This window comes from Leucoraja erinacea, chromosome 18, assembly GCF_028641065.1.
Source record: "Leucoraja erinacea ecotype New England chromosome 18, Leri_hhj_1, whole genome shotgun sequence".
In the NCBI taxonomy this organism is placed as follows: Eukaryota; Metazoa; Chordata; class Chondrichthyes; order Rajiformes; family Rajidae; genus Leucoraja; species Leucoraja erinaceus.
This window is the reverse complement of record NC_073394.1, coordinates 35235820-35256082: the sequence shown is the minus strand read 5'-3', so window position 1 is coordinate 35256082 and position 20263 is coordinate 35235820. Positions and strand designations below refer to the sequence as shown.

At 44.4% G+C, this 20263-nt stretch overlaps 1 protein-coding gene across 5 annotated transcripts in view; it reads left to right on the top strand.

Moving 5' to 3' along the window:
• LOC129705914 (AP-2 complex subunit alpha-2-like) overlaps positions 1-20263 on the top strand; it is a 73771-nt gene that overhangs the window by 20266 nt on the left and 33242 nt on the right. For all 5 annotated transcript variants that reach the window (XM_055649836.1, XM_055649835.1, XM_055649838.1 and 2 more), the window contains 9 exons: positions 353-495; positions 3042-3235; positions 8993-9122; positions 9219-9320; positions 10214-10322; positions 12631-12781; positions 14272-14440; positions 19014-19151; positions 19840-20022. In XM_055649836.1, coding sequence (XP_055505811.1) covers positions 353-495; positions 3042-3235; positions 8993-9122; positions 9219-9320; positions 10214-10322; positions 12631-12781; positions 14272-14440; positions 19014-19151; positions 19840-20022 — 1319 coding nt within the window. The remainder of the gene's footprint in view (positions 1-352; positions 496-3041; positions 3236-8992; positions 9123-9218; positions 9321-10213; positions 10323-12630; positions 12782-14271; positions 14441-19013; positions 19152-19839; positions 20023-20263) is intronic.

The window sequence follows — 20263 nt, the reverse complement described above, 5'->3', positions numbered from 1 at the left end:
AAAACATCGTCTGTCTATTTCCCTCTGCATTCGATATATAATTTGGCTTGAACTATCGTTGAAGAACAATTGTTAGTTTGGTGTGAAATGGGATTGTGTTTAATTGATGTGCTTAGTAGTGTTTAGTGCTAATATCGTAATGGAAGTTATAGTTCGGCACAAGAATTTGGGAAATATTGGCACTCCAGTCTTCTAAAGTAATGCACATAAACCCCTTTCAAGCAGATTGTAAAAATACATTGATTTGTTCTTGTCATAGGTATACCTGCTATGATTTTCATGTAACATTTTATATGGAGGGGGAATATGCCTAAGTACATATTTATTTAATGTTGCTTGCTTTGATTTGCAGGTGACAAGGCTTTGGATGGCTACAGTAAGAAAAAATACATTTGCAAACTACTTTTCATCTTCCTCCTTGGCCACGACGTTGACTTTGGTCACATGGAGGCAATCAATCTGCTTAGCTCCAATAAATACACAGAGAAACAAATTGTAAGTTGGACAATAGTTACCATCTTGGTGTCATGTTTTGATTCTTGAATGTAAATGACAGTGTTATTTGTCTTAATGAACGTCGCACGACGTTTGACAAGCCCCGACCCGGGGTCCGATCGCCCGGCGCGGGGAACTGACATCCCCCGATGAGGGAGCTGATCGCCCCAATGCGGAGGGCCCGCCGCCGGCTACGGGAGTCAAGGTCGTCCCGTCAACGGAAGGCTCGAGGCCCTCGACCGCGGAAGAGTTTGAACTTTTTTTCGCCTTCCATCACAATGAGCAATGTGGAGGAGTCATTGTGGTGGATGTTTATGTTAAAATGTTTTTAATGAGTTTAATCTGTTGCTTTTTATTAGTATGACTGTTTGGCAAATCAAATTCCTCGTATGTTGCAAAACATACTTGGCTAATAAAGTAAGTATGAGTATTACCAACAGAATCACTGTCCTTGATGTACACAAAAATAATAGGATTTTGAAAACAATTTTTACTGTGAAATGTTCAAATATATGTGTGGAATGAGCATGATAATCCCATTTTCCCAGTTGCTGGCTGACATCAGGGCCAAATGAATATTGACTTGTTTATTGCTTGAAATGGATATTCACTAACCTAGTCTAGCCAATTTAGCCTATCTACTTGATCAAGAACAGATATATGGTACAGATGTATAAATCAATAGTTCAGCTACAGCTGGAGAACTGTCTATAGTTCTGGTTAGCACCCCGTGGGAAAGGGCTGGAGAAGATGAGAGGAGAGTCTGGATATAGCTGAGTTCATTTTCATTTTCATTGGACCAGAGAACACTAAGGAGGGATCTGATTGAGGTGTACAATGCTATGAGGGATATAGCTTAGTTTTAGTTTAGTTTAATTTTGAGATACAGCATGAAAACAGACCCTTCAGCCCATCGAGTCTACGACAACCATCGGTCACCCTTTCACACTATGTCATCCCACTTTCTCATCTACTCCCTACAGAGGCGAATTAACCTGCAAACCTGCATGTCTTTGGGATGTGGGAGAAAACCTGAGTCCCCGGAAGAAATCTTCACAATCAAAGAGACAGCGTGCAAACTTCACACAGACAGCACCCAAGTTCTGGCTCTGATGCTGTAAGGTAGAAGTTCCACAGCTGCACCACTGTGCCCCCTCCTATAGATAGGGTAGATAGTGAGAAACAATTTCCTTTAACAGATTTGTATCTGTTAGGTGACAGGTTTGAGATAAGGGTTAGGAAATTTAGAGAGGACTTGGGGAAAAAGTAGATACTCTCCATGCTATTATGAAATATTTTCATTCAGTTTGAGATGCCACGGCACAGAAGGCCAAATGGTGGAACATGAAATAGGTATAAATACGTACACCACCACCCATCACACACCCTCTCCTCTGAGCCACCATCACCCCTCATAGTGCCTTCCCCCAAGTCTTCCTCCACCCCTCTGCCCCCCTCTGAGGCTGGCTTTCACTCTAGCCATTATCCCAACCCTTTTTCTGATGCAGAATGGTCAGTCCTCAGCAGAGGCCTTAACTTTGTACACCTAGGCCAATTCCTCAATACGTTACGAGCCCACCATGATGTGGAGCTTTTCTCCGCCTCCATGCCTTTGTGTCTCAGCACTTTGTGTCTCAGTTCAGTAGAGGTCACCTCCCAGTGATGACTCCTTCTCCTGACATTCCACCATGTCATGGACACCCCCTGGCTTTCTATCCTCTTTGAACCTTTTTATGTTCAACTGCCGGTGTGGCATCAACTGTCTTGACTTCTCCACTCCAATCTCACCCCTCTCTGAACACACATTGCTCTGCTCACCCGGTAACACTCCCAACATTGTTATTAAACCCACTACAAGAGAGGTGCCATAGTAGTCTGGCAGGCTGACCTCCACTGTGCTGAAACAGTGCTTCTTCTTGATAACCACCAGGAAAATGTGGTTATCAGGGGTGAGATGCTCTTGGCGAAGGGATATCAACCCAGGGGACCACGTGAGTGGCAAGGCTGTTTTTGTTTAAAGATAGGTGTGAACACTGCTGAGTTCAAGACTTTTGAATGAATAGAATACTGAATGGTTGGAGAGTTTTTGCAGAGTTTTTTTGTTTTGTATATATATATATATATATATTCTGAATAAAGTTTCTTTTTTGGGGAAAAAAACAAGATTAATTTAGTAGGATTAAGCTAAAAGTGAAAGCGATTTTGAAGATTAGCAGGAAATCACCCCACTCACTTTGGGGTTTATACCTGGGATATAGGGTAGTGTGTATATCAAATTGATTGTAGGAAGGTCGGGGGACAAAGTGTATCTTTTGTTATAACTGAGTGACAAACGTCACCATTCTGTGATGAGGAACAACCATCCAGCTGTTGCTACCTGAGACAGTATTTCCCATTCTATATCTGTGCGAAATATAGTGTAGATTGTGTCTCAGCACCGATGTTGGAGGAGGGCATCAGATGATGTTTGTGTGAGTGCCACATGGCATTATGCCAGTGCATAATACAAGTTTTGCATTTATTATCTCTATTAACTATATTTGCAGGGTTATCTTTTCATCTCGATCTTAATGAATTCAAACAGTGAGTTGATGCGTTTAATAAACAATGCTCTGAAGAATGACCTCGCCAGCCACAACCATGTCTTCATGGGTCTGGCCCTGCATTGCATTGCGAATGTTGGAAGCCAGGAAATGGCAGAAGCGTTTGTTAGTGAGATTCCAAAAATACTTGTTGCTGGGTAAGTTATCATGACAAATAAATGCATATTTAAAAGCTGAGGTGATTTGGTTTATGTAATAGTTTCCAATGGCGCTATCACAACATATCATGAGCGTGATGGCCCTAATATTTCCTAGGGACAACCAGGACAAACATAAACTGTGCTCAGCAGGCAATCCGACCATCAAAGTGTTCATTTTTGGTTCATTCCTGCCTGCCTGCCTCTGATTCCTTGACTGTCTTTGAAAGTCTTGATGTTTGCTGACCTACAATTCCACAGAAAATTAAAGATTAAAAAAACAAATACTGGATTTCTGAAATTTAAAGAGAATGTCAGTGGGTTAGGAAGTATCTGTGGAGAGAGAAATATAGTAAACATTTCAAGTTGAAGACTGTTTTTATACTTCAGGTTCCTAGCATCTACATTTCTTTGTTGTTAGTAATCCAGGGGCCCCATTAAATGATCCGGATATTCCAGTTCAAATCCCATTATGGAATATGAATTAAGTTTTAATTAAATAAATAGTGACCACCAAGTTGTCATTGAAAACTCAACCTCTAATGTTCTTAATGTGTGGAAATTGGCTGTTTGTGCTTGGTCTGGCTTAAACTGTGATGTCAATTCCATAGAAGTATGATTGCCATTTAACTAATGACTAAAATAGCCTAAACCGTTAAAGGAAATTATTAAGTATTTAAGAGTTATGAATAAATTGGATTAATGTAGGATGTATGGAAACGTGGTTGATGATCGGTATTAGCTCAATGAGCCAGGGGGCTGTTTCCCATGTTATATATTTCCATGAAATAGGAAGGAACTGCAGATGCTGGTCTATACCAAAGATAGACACAAAGTGCTGAAGTCACTCAGCGGGTTAGGCAGAATCTCTGGAGAAAAAGGATAGGTGGAGTTTCAGGTCAGCACCCCTCCACATACCGAAAGTGGGGGTGAGGGGTGGGAAAGAACTCCTGGCAAGAAAGGACCGGGGCAAATCAGGGCCGGCAGGCAGGGTAGTTGCCTGGTAGGCCAATTGTTGGTACGTGAAGGTGTGATCTCAGGAGGGATACATTATGCGAGCTGTGGAACTAGTTAAATGTCTAGGGTGGAAGAAAGGGGGCCAAGGAAGGTGGAGGGGAGAGGAAGGGGAATGTTAGTAGAAGTTACTTCAAAATAGAAAATTCAATGTTCATACCGCTGGGTTGTAAGGCACCCAAGCGAATTATCAGATGTCGTTCCTCCAATTTACACGTGGCCTCACTCTGGCAATGAAAGAGGCCCAGGACAGAAAGATCAGTATGGGAAGGGGAGTTAAAATGGTTAGCAACCGGGAGATCCTGGTGGCCTTGGTGAACTGAGCATGAATGTTCAGCGAAACAGTGTCCGTGTCTACGCTCAGTCTCACCGATTTACAGGAGCTCACATCGGGAACAATGGATGCCGTCGATGAGATTAGAGGAGGTGCATGTGGCCCTCTGCCTCACCTGAAAGAACTGTCGGGGTCCCTGATGGAGTTGAGGGAAGAGGTATAAAGACAGCTGTTGCATCTCCTGCAGTCGCAGGAGTAAGTACCTGAGGAGGGGTTGGTTGTGGTGGGAAGGGAAGAGTGAACCAAGGAGTTGTGGAGGGGGTGTTCTCTGCAGAAAGCAGTAAGGGGTGAAGATGGGAAGATGTGATTAGTGATCACTCTGGATGTGACGGAAATGTCGGAGGCTGATTGTTGGATGCAAACGCTGGAGGGGTGAAAGGTGAGGACCAGGGAAACTGTGTCCTTGTTGCGTCTGTGGGGAGGAGGAGCGAGTTCAGAACTACGGGACACAGGGGAGACGTGTGAGGCCTCCATCTATGACAGAAGTGGGTAACCCACATCCCGTAAACAATGAGGACATCTCGGGAGTCCTAGTATGGAAAACCTCATCTTGGGAGCAGATGCGGCTGAGACGAAAGAATTGAGAGTAGGGGATAGCATCTTTGCAAGAGGCAGAGTGGGAATAAGTGTACTTCAGAAACCTATAGGAATAGCTAGGTTTGTAATAGATGTCATGGATGAAGACAGAGAGATCAAGAAAGAGGAGAGAGATGTCCGATATAGTCCAGGTGAATTCAGTTCAGTTTAGTTTATTGTCACGTGTACCGGGGTACAGTGAAAAGATTTTGGTGTGTACTAACCAGTCAGTAGAAAGACAACACATGATTACAATCGAGCTATTTACAGTGTATAGATACATGATAAAGGTATAATGTTTAGTGCAGGTTAAAGCCAGCAAAGTCCGATCATGGATAGTCCGAGGGTCACCAGTGAGGTAGATGGTAGTTCAACACTGCTCTGTGGTTGTGATAGGATGATTCAGTTGCCTGATTTCTAATGCTGTTATCGGATAACAAAAATTCTGATAACTGAATTTGAGTGCAGGGTGGAGATTGGCAGTGAGTTCTCCAAAGGTGCAGGAGGTAGCTCCGACACAGTCCTAGCAGAGAAAGAGTTGGGGGAAAGGGCCAGTGTACACCTGGAACAAGGACTTTTCGATGTAACCAACAAAAAGGCAGGCATAGCTGGGGCCATGCGGGTGCCCATGGCTATACCTTTGACCCGGAGAAAGTGAGAGACGAGGAAGTTGTTGAGATGTCTTGAGCTAGGAGGAAGTCTTGTATTTTATCAGAGACCAGTGATAGAATGAATGGCTACACGCCCATTCTAGCCACTGTTATATTACATCATCATCCAATTGAGAGTTTGCAAGAATGTCCATAGTAACTGTGGAAAAACATGACATTTACTGGACGCCTCTAAATCAGCTCTGCCGCCTCCATCTGACTAGTCCAAAACAATAATGGCAATCGAAACATTGCCACAAGAATATTATTGTTAGTAGTCTCCAAGATCCGCAGAGATATTTCCTCTTAGACAGCATCTTAGATGGTCCTTGTTCCAAACGTACACTGGCTCAGCCAACTCCTTCACTGCTACATCAACGGCAGCATCAGGGCTGCCTCCTGCACCGTGCAGAACTCATTGATTTAATTAACTTTAACACTAACTTACATCCTTGCACTTAGAGTATTTCTGAAACCTTTTTCCAATTTCTTGATCTCTCCGTCTCCGTCAAAGGCGACAGAATATCAATTGATGTCTACTGTAAACCCAACGACTGCTCCCACCATGCCTTTTGCATAGATGTCATCAAATACTCTCAATTTCTCTATCTCTGCAACATCGCTCCTAAGATATTTTCCATTCTAGGACATCCGAGATCTCTTTATTTAGTAAACTTGGTTTCCCCCCTGCTAACGTAGCCGGATCCCTCTCCTGCATCTCCTCTGTGTTCCATAGTTCTTCTCTTGCTCAACCTCTCCTCCAGACGGAACCAGGACAAAAATTCCCCTGGTTCTTTCCTTTCACTTCACCAGCCTCTGCATCAAACACATCATACTATCCAACATAATTCTTGGACATTTCTGCCACCTTCAACATGATCCCATCAGTCACATCTTCCCATCCCCACCCCTTCCCGCTTTCTACGGAAACCACTCTGCTCCCTCCATGTCTCGTTGGTTCACAAATCCCTTCCATTGCAAACCATCACCTCCCTTGGTACTTTCCCCTGAAACCGCAGGAGAGGTAACATTTGTCCCTATACCTCACATCCATCTAGACACCCCAGCAGTTCTTCCAGGTGAGGCTATTGCATTTGGTGCTCCCGATATGGTCTCTTGTACATTGGCGAAACCAAGCGTAGACTTGGCGGATCTCCCAGTTGCTAATTATTTTAACTTCCCTTCTATTTCCCATGAATCGCACACCTCCAGATTTAGTGGCGGTCTCTCCGCAGCTGTTATCAGGCAACTGAATCATCCTACCATAACTAAAGAGCAGTCCTGAACTACTATTTACCTCATTGGTGACACGGACTATTTTTGATCGGCTTTATCTTGCACTGAACATTATTCCCTTATCATGTATCCATGCACTGTAAATGTCTCGATTATAATCACAAACTCTCTTTCCGCTGACTGGATAGCATACAACAAAAGCTTTTCACTGCACTTTGGTACACGTGATAATAAACTGCACCCAACTAAACTGAACTACTGCAAACAACAGCATTTGTAGACCTACTAAAATAGATCAACGGTAACAGATCTGTAAGGTTCTTTTGAAAATTTGCAGTCCACATAAATGTACTGCCTGAAGATATGAGACTCGTCCTATCAGGCAAATCAGACCAATTCTTAAAGATTTGGTCTCCCTTTATCGACTTATTACAAGCATATAGTGCAACACAACCTTAGAAATGAACTGTTTCAGAACCGGGTGAGGGGTGGGTAAAGATACGAAGTATGAATATCCCTTTCAATTTTTCTTTTTTTTTCTTTTTTTCTTCTCTATTCGTTTTTTTTTCTTGTTTCACTCCTTTTTGTTTTCTCTCTCTTTACAGCTCTATGGGCTCTTTTTCTCTATTTTTTCACAAACTAACAATATCACTTTATATATAATAATTATTTCTATTTCTTGCTTTCCTTACTTTTTTCTTACTATTAAATTTAAAATAAGTTGTACATGAAATGTAATATGCTATTCATGTTATATTATTGTACATTGCTTCTAATAAAATTTTTTTTTTTTTTAAATAATAATAAATGTACTGCCTAACCAAAGGCTTCCATGATATAACGAAGGTAACCATCCATAATAAAAAGAATGCACCTTCTGAATTTAGCATTGATACTGGCATGAAACAAGGCTGTATCTTGGTGTCGATCAGCCATGGAATTTTCCTGACATGTCTGAGTTTTTAAAAGGCCATGATTAACAGAGGCGGTAAGGAGGAACCAGTGTACAAATATATCAGGATTTTCAAAAATTATTTCGTAAGACACCATACAAAAAGTTGCAACACATAAAAGAAAAGCTTACGGGTTGGGGAGAATATATTACCATGGATTAAGCACTGATTGAAGGAGAGAAAGCAGAGTAGGAATAAATGGGTCATTTCCAGAATAGCAGGCTATTTTTAGTAGGGTGTCAAATGGATTGGGACTGGTCCAACTATTTACAGTATATTCCACATTAACAACTTAAATGAAAGACAGAAGGTAGGATTTTCAAGATTGCTTGCAATATAAAAGCTGGCTGGTAAAAATAACTATTAGTAAAACAGAAATATGCCTGTGGCAAGTGAAATAAGTATTCAAGAAAGTAGCAGATGGAGTATAACATGTCAAAATGTGAGGGAGAATCAAAATAGCAATATTTTTTTAGACAATACATTAATAAGTATGCACACAGGAATCAAGACACTTTGACGAGATCACACCTTCATTATTGTTTGAGGTTTTAGACTTTGTACCGATGAAAGAATATTCTTAGCTTGGAGCTGGTACAATAATTGATTCATGTGATTATAAAGCTGTACTAAGAAGAGCACTTGAGTAGGAAGTGGCTGTGGGAAGTGGCTATATTCATTGGAGTTTAAGCAAATGTGATATCAAAGATTGTGAAAGAGTTTTGTGGGATAACGGTGAGAGACCTTTCCTTGTGATGGAGTGTTTAGAACTATTGGGATAGGAAATTGGCTGTATAGGACTGAAATGGGAAATTACTTTCCTCAAGAGAGTAGTCATTTAAAAAAAAAATGTTCTCTACCTAGCAGACTGTGGAACTCATTCACACAAGGCAATGATACCATGGGGATTAGGCAGAAAACAATGTAGGGTCAGTCCTGATGTATCTGATTTAGCTCAAGAACTTTATGGTCTACTTCTCCTCCTGATTTTCAGGGATACTATGGAATCTGCAAAGCAAAGTGCTGCCCTATGTCTGCTGCGATTGTACAGGACATCTCCTGATCTAGTACCCATGGGGGAATGGACTATGCGTGTGGTTCATCTTCTGAATGACCAGCATCTGGTAACATAATGCAACATTTTCTTTCAAGAATGTCCATTCGCTGAACAATTCCTTCTATAATTCCATTCCTAATTGCCTTTTGCTTCTTCCATCCAGGGTGTTGTAACTGCTGCTACAAGTCTGATCACCGCACTTGCACAAAAGAACCCTGAAGAGTTTAAAATGTCTGTTTCCTTGGCCGTTTCAAGGTTGAGTCGGGTAATATTTGTTATGTTCTCAATTAATACCCAAGCATCGGCCCATGTAGATGAAAGAAAACTTTGAACTGTAACTGCATGTATTTTATGGAACTGCATTTGTTAGGGAGCAGGAATTTTATAAGGCAGCAAAGGAGAAAGATTGGATTACTTTTATACCTCAACCCACTTGTACTATAGACCTCCTTAGTATTCTGTCTGTAATTGTTTTATGTACTGGCAAGTTAACATCCTGTGTTTCATAGGTAGACAAAAGTGCTGGAGAAACTCAGCGGGTGCAGCAGCATGTATGGAGCGAAGGAAATAGGCAACGTTTCGGGCAGAAGTCAGTCTGAAGAAGGGTTTCGGCCTGAAACGCCTATTTCCTTCGCTCCATAGATGCTGCTGCACCCACTGAGTTTCCCCAGCATTTTTGTGTACCTTCGATTTTCCAGCATCTGTAGTTCCTTCTTGAACATTCAGTTAGATCATAACTTATGTGCATATCTACTCTGACCTTGTTCTGTGACCTGTAATATTCTTAACATAGCAGAAATTTATCAATCTTATTTTTACAATTATTAATAGATTTCAGCCTCAAAAGCAATTTTGTGGAGAATTTGGTACCACAAACATTAATTTCCTCTGCTTTTTTTCTGTGTGGAAATATCCCCTAGCATCATCCAAGATTAGGAGATCGCTAAAAATTCCAGCATCAGCAGTCTCTTGTCGCAGGAGTCGTCAGGTGGATCTGTGATTTAGAATTCATTAAAAAAAAACAATATTGTTACTAATGTTTATTTAAATGTTTTTAAACGAAAGAGAGGAGTCATTGTATGCTGCCATTATTTCCTGTGTGTCCCTTGGTTAGTCATGTGATGCGTCCAAAATTGAATTCATTTTGTCCTCCTCCAGATTGTTTCATCTGCATCATCTGACCTCCAGGATTACACTTATTACTTCATCCCTGCTCCATGGCTTTCTGTGAAGCTGCTTCGACTGTTGCAGTGCTATCCTCCTCCAGGTGGGCCAAGCAGATGTATTGAATTGGGAAGAATTGTAATCAACACTAGACTAAGTGGGACCCGTTGGGTCCAGGGAACACGGGAGGCCTGGTCCCCCAACGCAACCCATTCCCCAACGCAATATTCCAGTACTCAACCCCCCCCCCCCCCCCCCCCCAATGCAACCCATCCCCCAACGCAATATTCCACCACTCACCCAAAGCCCCGAACTGCGCAGGTGCGGCTCATTTCTCCTCATCCCTGAGCACTCCCTCCCCCTCCTCTTCATGTGTGGGAGGGGATGGGGGGGGGGGGGGGAGGGAAGTGGGGGTGTGTGGCGAGAGGGGGGTGGGAGGGGAGGGGGGTGTGTGTGGATGAGGAGGTGTAGGAGGTTGGAAAAGGGTGGTGTGGGGGGGAGGGGGGTTGCTGGAGGGTGGTGTGTAGCGGGGGGTGTAGGAAGGGGGCAAAGTGTGTATGTGGGCGGGAGGGGTGTGTAGTGGGGGAGGGATGTGGTGGGGAGTGTGGGGAGGGGGGTGTGCGTGGGTGGGGGGTGTGCATGGGAGGGGGGTATGTGTAGGCGGGGGGTTGGGGCATTGTTGGGGGGGATGTTGTGGGGGGTTCAGGGGGGGGGTTTGTGGGGGAGGGGGGTTGTGTGGGTGGGGGGAGGTTGTGGGGGTGGGGGCGGGATTGTGGGGAAGGGGGGTGTTGTGGGAGGAGGGATTGTTGGAGAGGGGGGGCTGTGTGGGCAGGGGGGCTTGTGGGGGGAGGGGTTATGGGCGGGTGGGAGTTGTGGGGGGGAGAGGTGTGTGTGGGCGGAGGGGTGAGCTCGGAGAGAAAAGGGGGGGGGAAGAGCCATGGGGGAGAGGGGGCCAGCAAGGGGGACCAGAGGGGTAGTGGCTGGAATTGGCGGTGCGATGGGGACTCACAGCGGGCGCTGGTCGCTGGTCGTTCTCCTCCGCTGGGATCCGAGTCTCAGCTTTCCGTTTGGTGACATCTCCGACTCCGGGCTGGGTCTCCCATGCTGGGCTGCTGCCCGGGGTGGAGTTGCTGCTCGGGGCGGGGGGCTGCTGCTCGGGGCGGGGCTCATGCTCGGGGCGGGGTTGCTGCTCGGGGCGGGGCTCATGCTCGGGGCGGGGCTGCTGCTCGGGGCGGGGCTGCTGCTCGGGCGGGGGGGCTGCTGCTCGGGGCGGGGCTGCTGCTCGGGGCGGGGCTGCTGCTCGGGGCGGTGCTCATGCTCGGGGCGGGGCTGCTGCTCGGGGGCGGGGCTGCTGCTCGGGGCGGGGCTGCTGCTCGGGGCGGGGCTGCTGCTCGGGGCGGGGCTCATGCTCGGGGCGGGGCTGCATGCTCGGGGCGGGGCTCATGCTCGGGGCGGGGCTCATGCTCGGGGCGGGGCTGCTGCTCGGGGCGGGGCTGCTGCTCGGGGCGGGGCTGCTGCTCGGGGCGGGGCTGCTGCTCGGGGCGGGGCTGCCGCTCGGGGCGGGGCTGCTGCTCGGGGCGGGGCTGCTGCTCGGGGCGGGGCTGCCATGCTCGGGGCGGGGCTGCTGCTCGGGGCGGGGCTGCTGCTCGGGGCGGGTGCTGCTTCAGGTCCCTCCGAAAGTCCAGTTGGAAACCTCCGCCGGCCATCCTCAGCTCCAGTCAAGACACGATGGTGCAGGAAGGGGTGGACTGTCCCGGCGAGTGACAGGGGAAGAGACTAATCCACGCAGCGCAGACTGGCAGGAGAAGAGATCGATATCCGCGTGCGCGTTTTTTAAGATTTTTAAACCTAGCTAACTTTTACGACATTCAACCGATCGGAAGAAAACTTGGCGGACTCGCAGCACAGGACAACGGTGAGTGAACTGATGAAAAATCGTAGCGCTATCACAAACCGTTTGTGTGCAAATAGAATGTGCAACCGGAAGATAACAAGATCAAAGTTTTATTTATGTATAGATTGCACTGGGCAAAAGTATCACCCACCTAAACTGGTCTAGAGTAGAAGGTTAATATTTTTACCCATGGTCTGCACGCCTTCTGCAGAATAGCTTGGTGCTCGTGGCAATTTGAGAGCAGCAAAGAGTTGAAGCACACTCTTGTGGTATGTGCATGTGCACCATTTCTGGAGGTCACTAAACCAGCATCCCTGGTTAATAATCTGTTCTTTCATTTGCAATCTCAGATTCTGGGATTAGTTACCTTGTCGTGTCAGGATATGAATCTGGAATTTATGTTTCCTATTTTAAAAAAAAAGTTTTTTCTTTGTGGAACATAAAATACCACATTTTTAGAGACTAATTAAATAAGGAATAGTGATGTTGATTAAAGGACCGTTTCTGTGTCTCTCAGAGGACCGTGCTATCCAAGGACGTCTGACCGAATGCCTTGAGACCATCATGAACAAAGTTCAGGAGCCACCCAAATCAAGGAAGGTGCAGTATTCAAATGCCAAGAATGCTGTATTGTTTGAGGCTATTAACCTCATCATTCACTATGATAGGTGAGTGGAATGTGTTTAAAAGATTCTTGAGGTCAAGCAAGCGCTGGAGGTAGCAAGGGAGAAAGGGCCATGTTTTGTTTGCTGTGGTTAATAGAATGTCTTTTTCACTATCCCTCTGTTGCCGAGTGAATGCTGTAAGTCCTGGCAAGTCCCTTTATGCCCCTGTCCCACTTAGGAAACCTGAACAGAAACCTCTGGAGACTTTGCGCCCCAAACAAGGTTTCCGTGCGGTTCTCGGAGGTTACCAGAGGTTTTAGTCAGTCTCCCTACCTGCGTCCACTACCTGCAACCTCCGGCAACCACCTGCAACCTCCAGGAACCGCACGGAAACCTTGGGTGGGGAGCAAAGTCTCCAGAGGTTTCTGTTCAGGTTTCCTAACTGGGACAGGGGCATTATTTAATAATGTTAGAGTCCATCAACAGTCCCAGATAACATGTTTCAGGGTTACAGAGGGCATACTTTCAAAGGTGATGTGTCACATCTTACCAAGGTATCAGAACCGATAATACGGGCTTATCAAAATGCTAGCTTTTCAACTGGATCTGTCAATATTCTATGTGAATAATACGCCCATGCCCATACATTAAAGATTGGGTTCATCAACAGAAATAACCTGTTATTCTCTACTCCTTATCCTAGCTCATGCATCCTATTATAGCTTTTTACAATTATAGACATCTTGTTAATTTTACGTTCATTTTTACTAATCAATGATACATACTGTAAAGGACATTAAAGTGCTGGATTAACTCGGCGGGTCAAGCAGCAACTCTGGAGAACATTGTTGGGGACATTTGGGGTTGGGCCCCTAATTCGGAAAGTAACCTTCTTGGTTACTTCTTCAAAAAACTCAAAATCATGAGACACGATCTCTCATGCACCAAACTATGCTGACTATCTCTAACCAACTCCCAGCTTAATATTGAAAGACTAAATTTATAGAATACCATGTTGGGTAAATCAGGCACACTCAGGACATTCATGGTCCAGAATTAACAAATTTTCCACACTGCATTTTGAATTCATTTTTTAAAAGATGTTGCACGTAATTTTAACAAATTTCCCACTGAACCCACACTGACCGTTCTGACATGAGCCTCCTCCATTGTCAGTGAGGCCCAGTGCAAATTGGAGGAACAACACCTCATATTTTGCTTGGGCAGCTTACACCCCAGCGGTATGAACATTGACTTCTCTAACTAGAAGTAGCCCTTCCTTTCCCTCTTTCTCCTTCCCCACCCCCTCCCCCTTCCCAGTTGTCCGGCCATTCTTACTATGTCCAACTACATTTTTATCTCTGTACCGCCCACTCTCCTGACATCAGTCTGAAGAAAGGTCCAGACCCGAAACGTCACCCATTCCTTCTCTCCAGAGATGCTGCCTGTCCCGCCCGCTGTGTAACTCCAGTATTTTGTGTCTATCCTCAAGAGAATCATACTGTTTGCATGACAATTGGAAAGGCAATCCTTTTTAACCTGCATTTGTGCAGTGAACCCAACCTACTTGTCCGTGCCTGTAATCAGCTGGGGCAGTTCCTGCAGCATCGCGAGACCAACCTGCGATACCTGGCACTGGAGAGCATGTGGCTGCTGGCCAGCTCCGAATTCTCCCGTGAAGCGGTGAAGATGCACATCGGAACCGTCATTATTGCTCTCAAGGTAACTCTTGTTGCATTTTTGTTGACTTTATCGGCATATACATTTTTATGATAAAATATCCCATCACAGTGGTTAGAGTATTTTGTTTATTCATCCTGTGAAATGTGGGCATCAAAGTGGAGGCAGAGCATTTGTTAAGTACAGTGAAGTATTCTCCACAGTGTCCCTCGGCAAATACACCCCGAGTAAGATTCTGCAAATGCCAAGGTAATTGCAGAATTTGTTAGATACAGCTTTTGTTAGACATCCTTAATTGCTCTTGAGAAGGTAAGCTTCCATTTTAAACCTCTGCAATCCATATGATGAATGAACATCTACAATACTGTTGGGTATAATGTCCAAGACCTTTAGATCCCATGACAACGAAGAAATAGTAAGAATTGTTCACGTTTGAATAATGTGTGACTTCAAAGGTTACAAAGGTCTTTTATTGTCACGTGTACCAGTTAAGGTACAGTGATATTCGAATTACCATATAGGCATACTGAAAAAAGTAACAAGAAACACAACCACATAAAAGTTAACATAAACATCCACCACAGCGGATTCCACATTCCTCACTGTGATGGAAGGCAATAAACTCTAATCTTCTTCCCTCGTTTTACTCCTGCGGTCGGGGCAATTGAACCGTCTGTCAGGGCAATCGAAGCTGCCGCAGCCGGCGATGGAAGTCCCCGCATTGGGGCGATCGAAGCCCCCACGTCGGGGAGATTGAAGCTCCTCGGGGCGGTCAAAGCTCCTGCAGCTTGAAGCTCCCAAAGTCGGTCTCTAACCAGGGATCGCGAGCTCCACGATGGAAAGGGGCAGATGCAGCGAACCTGGGTGTCATGGTACACCAGTGATTGAAGGTAGGCATGCAGGTGCAGCAGGCAGTGAAGAAAGCGAATGGTATGTTAGCTTTCATTGCAAAAGGATTTGAGTATAGGAGCAGGGAGGTTCTACTGCGGTTGTACAGGGTCTTGGTGAGACCACACCTGGAGTATTGCGTACAGTTTTGGTCTCCAAATCTGAGGAAGGACATTATTGCCATAGAGGGAGTGCAGAGACGGTTCACCAGACTGATTCCTGGGATGTCAGGCTGTCTTATGAAGAAAGACTGGTTAGACTTGGTTTATACTCTAGAATTTAGAAGATTGAGAGGGGATCTTATAGAAACTTACAAAATTCTTAAGGGGTTGGACAGGCTAGATGCAGGAAGATTGTTCCCGATGTTAGGGAAGTCCAGGACAAGGGGTCACAGCTTAAGGATAAAGGGGAAATCCTTTAAAACCGAGATGAGAAGAACTTTTTTCACGCAGAGAGTGGTGAATCTCTGGAACTCTCTGCCACAGAGGGTAGTTGAGGCCACTTCATTGGCTATATTTAAGAGGGATTTAGATGTGGCCCTTGTGGCTAAGGGGATCAGGGGGTATGGAGAGAAGGCAGGCACGGGATACTGATTTGGATGATCAGCCATGATCATATTGAATGGCGGTGCAGGCTCGAAGGGCCGAATGGCCTCACCTCCTGCACCTAATTTCTGTTAAAGCCCGCAGGCTCCCGTGGTTGGAGCTCAATGGTTGATCCCTGGCAAAGGGATCTCCAGTTCCACGATGCCAAAGTCCCGCAGGCTGCCACGGTTGGAGCTCCCAATGCCGATCTCCGGCAGAGGCCTCCAGCTCCTTGATGTTAGGCCGCAGTGCGGACGGAGATACGATACGGAAAAAAATCGCATCTCCGTCGAGGTAAGAGATTTTCAAAAAAGTTTCCTCCACCACCCCCCACACAAAACAAGCTAAAGAACATTAAAAACATACATTTAACACACTAAAGAAACAACAGAGAAGGAAGGGACAGACAGACTGTCGGCGAGGCAGCCATTCCTAGCGCCACCTGGTAGTTGGAATGGAACTTGCAAGTGCTGCTGGCCTTATCTTTCTGGTCACAGGATAAAGAAACTTTCATGAATTACTAAAGTGTGTTTTGTAGATGATACACACTCTTTCCAGGTGCACTCATGATGGAAGCTTTAGGGTGGCACAAAACTGGGCTGCTTAATCCTGATTCACTTTGAACTTTGAGTGTTTTGAAACTATGCACTTCCAGGCAAGTTGACAGTTTCTTGAAGGTAGACAAAAGTGCTGAAGAAACTCAGCGGGTGCAGCAGCATCTATGGAGCGAAAGAAAAAGGCAACGTTTCGGGCCGAAACCATTCTTCAGACTTTTGATGTGTCTTATAGACAGTGAGAAGACTTTAGATGCCAGGAAATGAGTTGATCATTGCAGGATACCCAGCGTCTGATCTGTTCATGTCACCACAATGCTTATGTGACTATTGAGTTTCAGGCCAGTAGTGACCCCAGGAGGATGTTGGTAGGGGACTCACCATTAACAAGATAGTGATGAGACTTTCTTGGTAGAAATACTCATTGTGTGGCATGAATGACACCTGCTACTTGTATGATTATTTAGACCTTGCTGCATGCAGGCATGGGCTGAATGTACTGGAGAACCACAGTATTTCTGCGGCTGGCCAGATATTGTTCTGAACAATGGTGACCACCAAGGACATCCCTAGAATGGAAATTGCAAATGTCAAGGCAAGGATTTCGTGTCTCAATGGAGATGGCTGTTATTTGGTACTTCTGCGGTATGAATGTTATTTACCACTAATGGCAGAATCTTTTCAAGGTCTTCATAATCTGTGGAAATACAAACAAAATAGAAAATTATGCAGACTCTAGCAAACATCTCCACTTCTGAGTCTTCCTCAGTCAAATTCATTGATAAAATAGCTGAACATGTTTGGGCCCCTAATAAAGGCCTGCGGTGATTTGCGAATTTGGCCAGTAGCAAGTTTTCTCTTTCATTCCAAAGAACTTCAGTGTTACTAAGACAGCCATACGTCACAGTTGGTCAAGGACAAATACTCATACCTCATTTTTGGAATAAGGCTCCTTTTGTCCATATTGGGACAAAAAGTTTGTAGTAGTTTTTAAAATTTGACAATGAGAATGTTTCAAAAATTTGTAGTAGTCTTCGATTATGTCTCTGATGGTAGGTCATTGTTGGTCTGGCCATTATACTTATTAATTCACAGAGTCTGACAGTACAGGAACAGGCGCTTCAACCCGCTAAATCCATTTTGTCTTATCCCTCTACGCCTTGCTTATTTAATCATCTGCCTAAATGCCACTTAAATGTAGCAATTGCATCTGATTCCACCATCTCCTCCAAATACACATTCCAAATATCAAACATCCCCTGTGTAAAATCACTTACCCTTCAATCCCCATTAAAACACTTTCCTTTCACTTTCAATCAATGGAGTCGTTTTGTTCTGTACAACGACCAAGGGGAAGGTATTTGGACTACCCCTATACTGTATAAGCCATTCTTAATCTTGTATATTCCTATCAATGCACCCCTCAGCCTCGTTTGCTACAGAGAAAACAGGTCAGTTATATGATTACATAATTAAATAGTTTATACAATGAGGGGCATAGACAGGATAGATAGTCAACATTTTGTCAAGGCACCGAAGAACCAGAGGACTCGGGTTTGCGTTGAGAAGAGAGACATATAAAGGAGATGTGAAGGTTATGCTTTTCCATACAGATAGTGATGAATACAGGTATGTGCAACAAGCAGAGTGGTGGTGGAGGCAGATACAATCACAACATTTAAAAGGCATTTGGACAGGAACTTGGATAGGGAAGGCACGGAGGCATGCCTAATCCAGGCAATGAGGTTAGCAGAGATGTGCATCTCGGTCAACATGGAGGAATTGGGCAGAGGTGTTCTGTTTTTGTGCTGTAAAGTTCTATAATTCTAAAGCCATCCCGGGGGTGGGAGATTGCAACCTTCACGTGGTCCGCCCTGTTTCAACGAATGCACAATCAAATAAGATCAAATAGAACAAGTTGTCCTACAACTTTAGGCTGTGCACACCATACGCAAGAAGATGAAAGACATCCTATCCAATCTCATCCCACAACTAAAGTCCTCCATTCCAGGATAAACGTTTAATCAGTGTTTCTGTTTATGTACAGCACAATTAGCAAGTCCACATACGCACAGTCCACCTTGCGCTTCCATGCCCACCTTTGTTTGTAGCCATAGCTATTCATTAGAGAGAGTTAGATATAGCTGTTAGGGCTAACGGAATCAAGGCATATGGTGAGAAAGCAGGAACGGGGTACTGATTTTGGATGATATTGAATGGCTGTGCTGGAACGAAGGGCCGAATGGCTTACACCTGAACCTATTTTCTATGTTTCTATATTTCATCTATAATATTCTAGCTAAATTAATCTTAATATGACAGAATTGTAAAACCAGTATTTTATGAGTCTAAGGGCTTTAAACTGATTGGTCCACCTTAATTTATTTTGTTTCCCCTTTCACTCTTTGCTAATGCCTTAGATTGTAACAATCTTTGGCAGCTCTTTGGGAAAATATATATAACCATGCCATTGGAAGGACAGTGATTGTGAAGCTTCACTGCATCTTAATGTGAAGAGGATTATTGCACTAATTATAAAGCACCCGGTGAGTTCAAAGATTGACTAATTTGGGCATATCTCTGTTTCAGACCGAGAGGGATGTAAGTGTGCGACAGAGGGCAATGGACCTGTTATATGGCATGTGTGACCGGAGCAATGCCCAGCAAATAGTGTCTGAAATGCTGCAATACTTGGAAAATGCCGATTATTCTATCCGAGAAGAAATTGTGAGTTCTACTTGTATTGGAATGTATTTCTGCTATATTTTTTAAATAAAGACAGAATAATCTGTTCTTAGTTGGAGGTAAGTTGTAGTCATTTAACATGAGGTCAGGCAGGGCCATTGAAGAATATAAAGAAAGAATGAAAGAACTCAAGTGGGCAATTAGATGGGCCACAAGTGGCCATGAAATGGCTTTGCGAGTCGGATTAAAGAAAATTCCAAGCCTATATTAAAAATGAGGTTACCAGGGAGAAAGTAATACCACTCAAGGATCAAGAAAAGACTTTGCTTCTGTTTTCACCAAGGAGAAGGAAGTGGACAACATTTGGACTACTTTGATAGGACAGATTTAGAGGGATATATGGGCCAAACACAAGCAAAGGAGATTAGTTTAGGTGAGACATCTTGGTCGATTTGGACAGGTTGGGCTGAAGTACTTGTTTCTGTGCTGTATATAAGTCTGTGCATCCCTCCTGCTCTTTGAAATGTAATCATGTGGTTATTTAAATCCATCTGAGAGTGATAATGGGTCCATGGTGTAATATCTCATCTGAATGATGGCATCATCGGTGGTGCAGCCATCACCACAATTTTCGTGGAGTTGCACTGAGATTTTATGCTTACAGTAAGTCTTCATCAGTCTGCCCATTGAACATTCTTGTACATTTCAACAGTTGATTTTTTCCCTCTAGGTACTTAAAGTAGCAATCCTAGCGGAAAAATATGCTATGGACTACACTTGGTATGTCGACACTATCTTGAACCTGATTAGAATTGCTGGAGATTACGTGAGTGAGGAGGTTTGGCATCGAGTCATTCAGATCATCATCAATCGCGATGACGTGCAGGGTTATGCAGCCAAGACAGTGTTTGAGGCAAGTTTGCTATGAGATGGAAGTTATTAAATTCTGTGGCACGAGAAGCTGATTTGTCCATGAAATCGATCTAATGAAGAGTGACATCATTGCATAACATTTCAAATATCTCCACATTCTCCGTGTACATCAATAATGATTTGTGGATGTTGCACTCTAATACCCCATTCTATGGCACATAATAGCAAATAATATTTACTTGATTTTATAAAGGTCCTTGCTAGTTTCCAACTGAAGACAC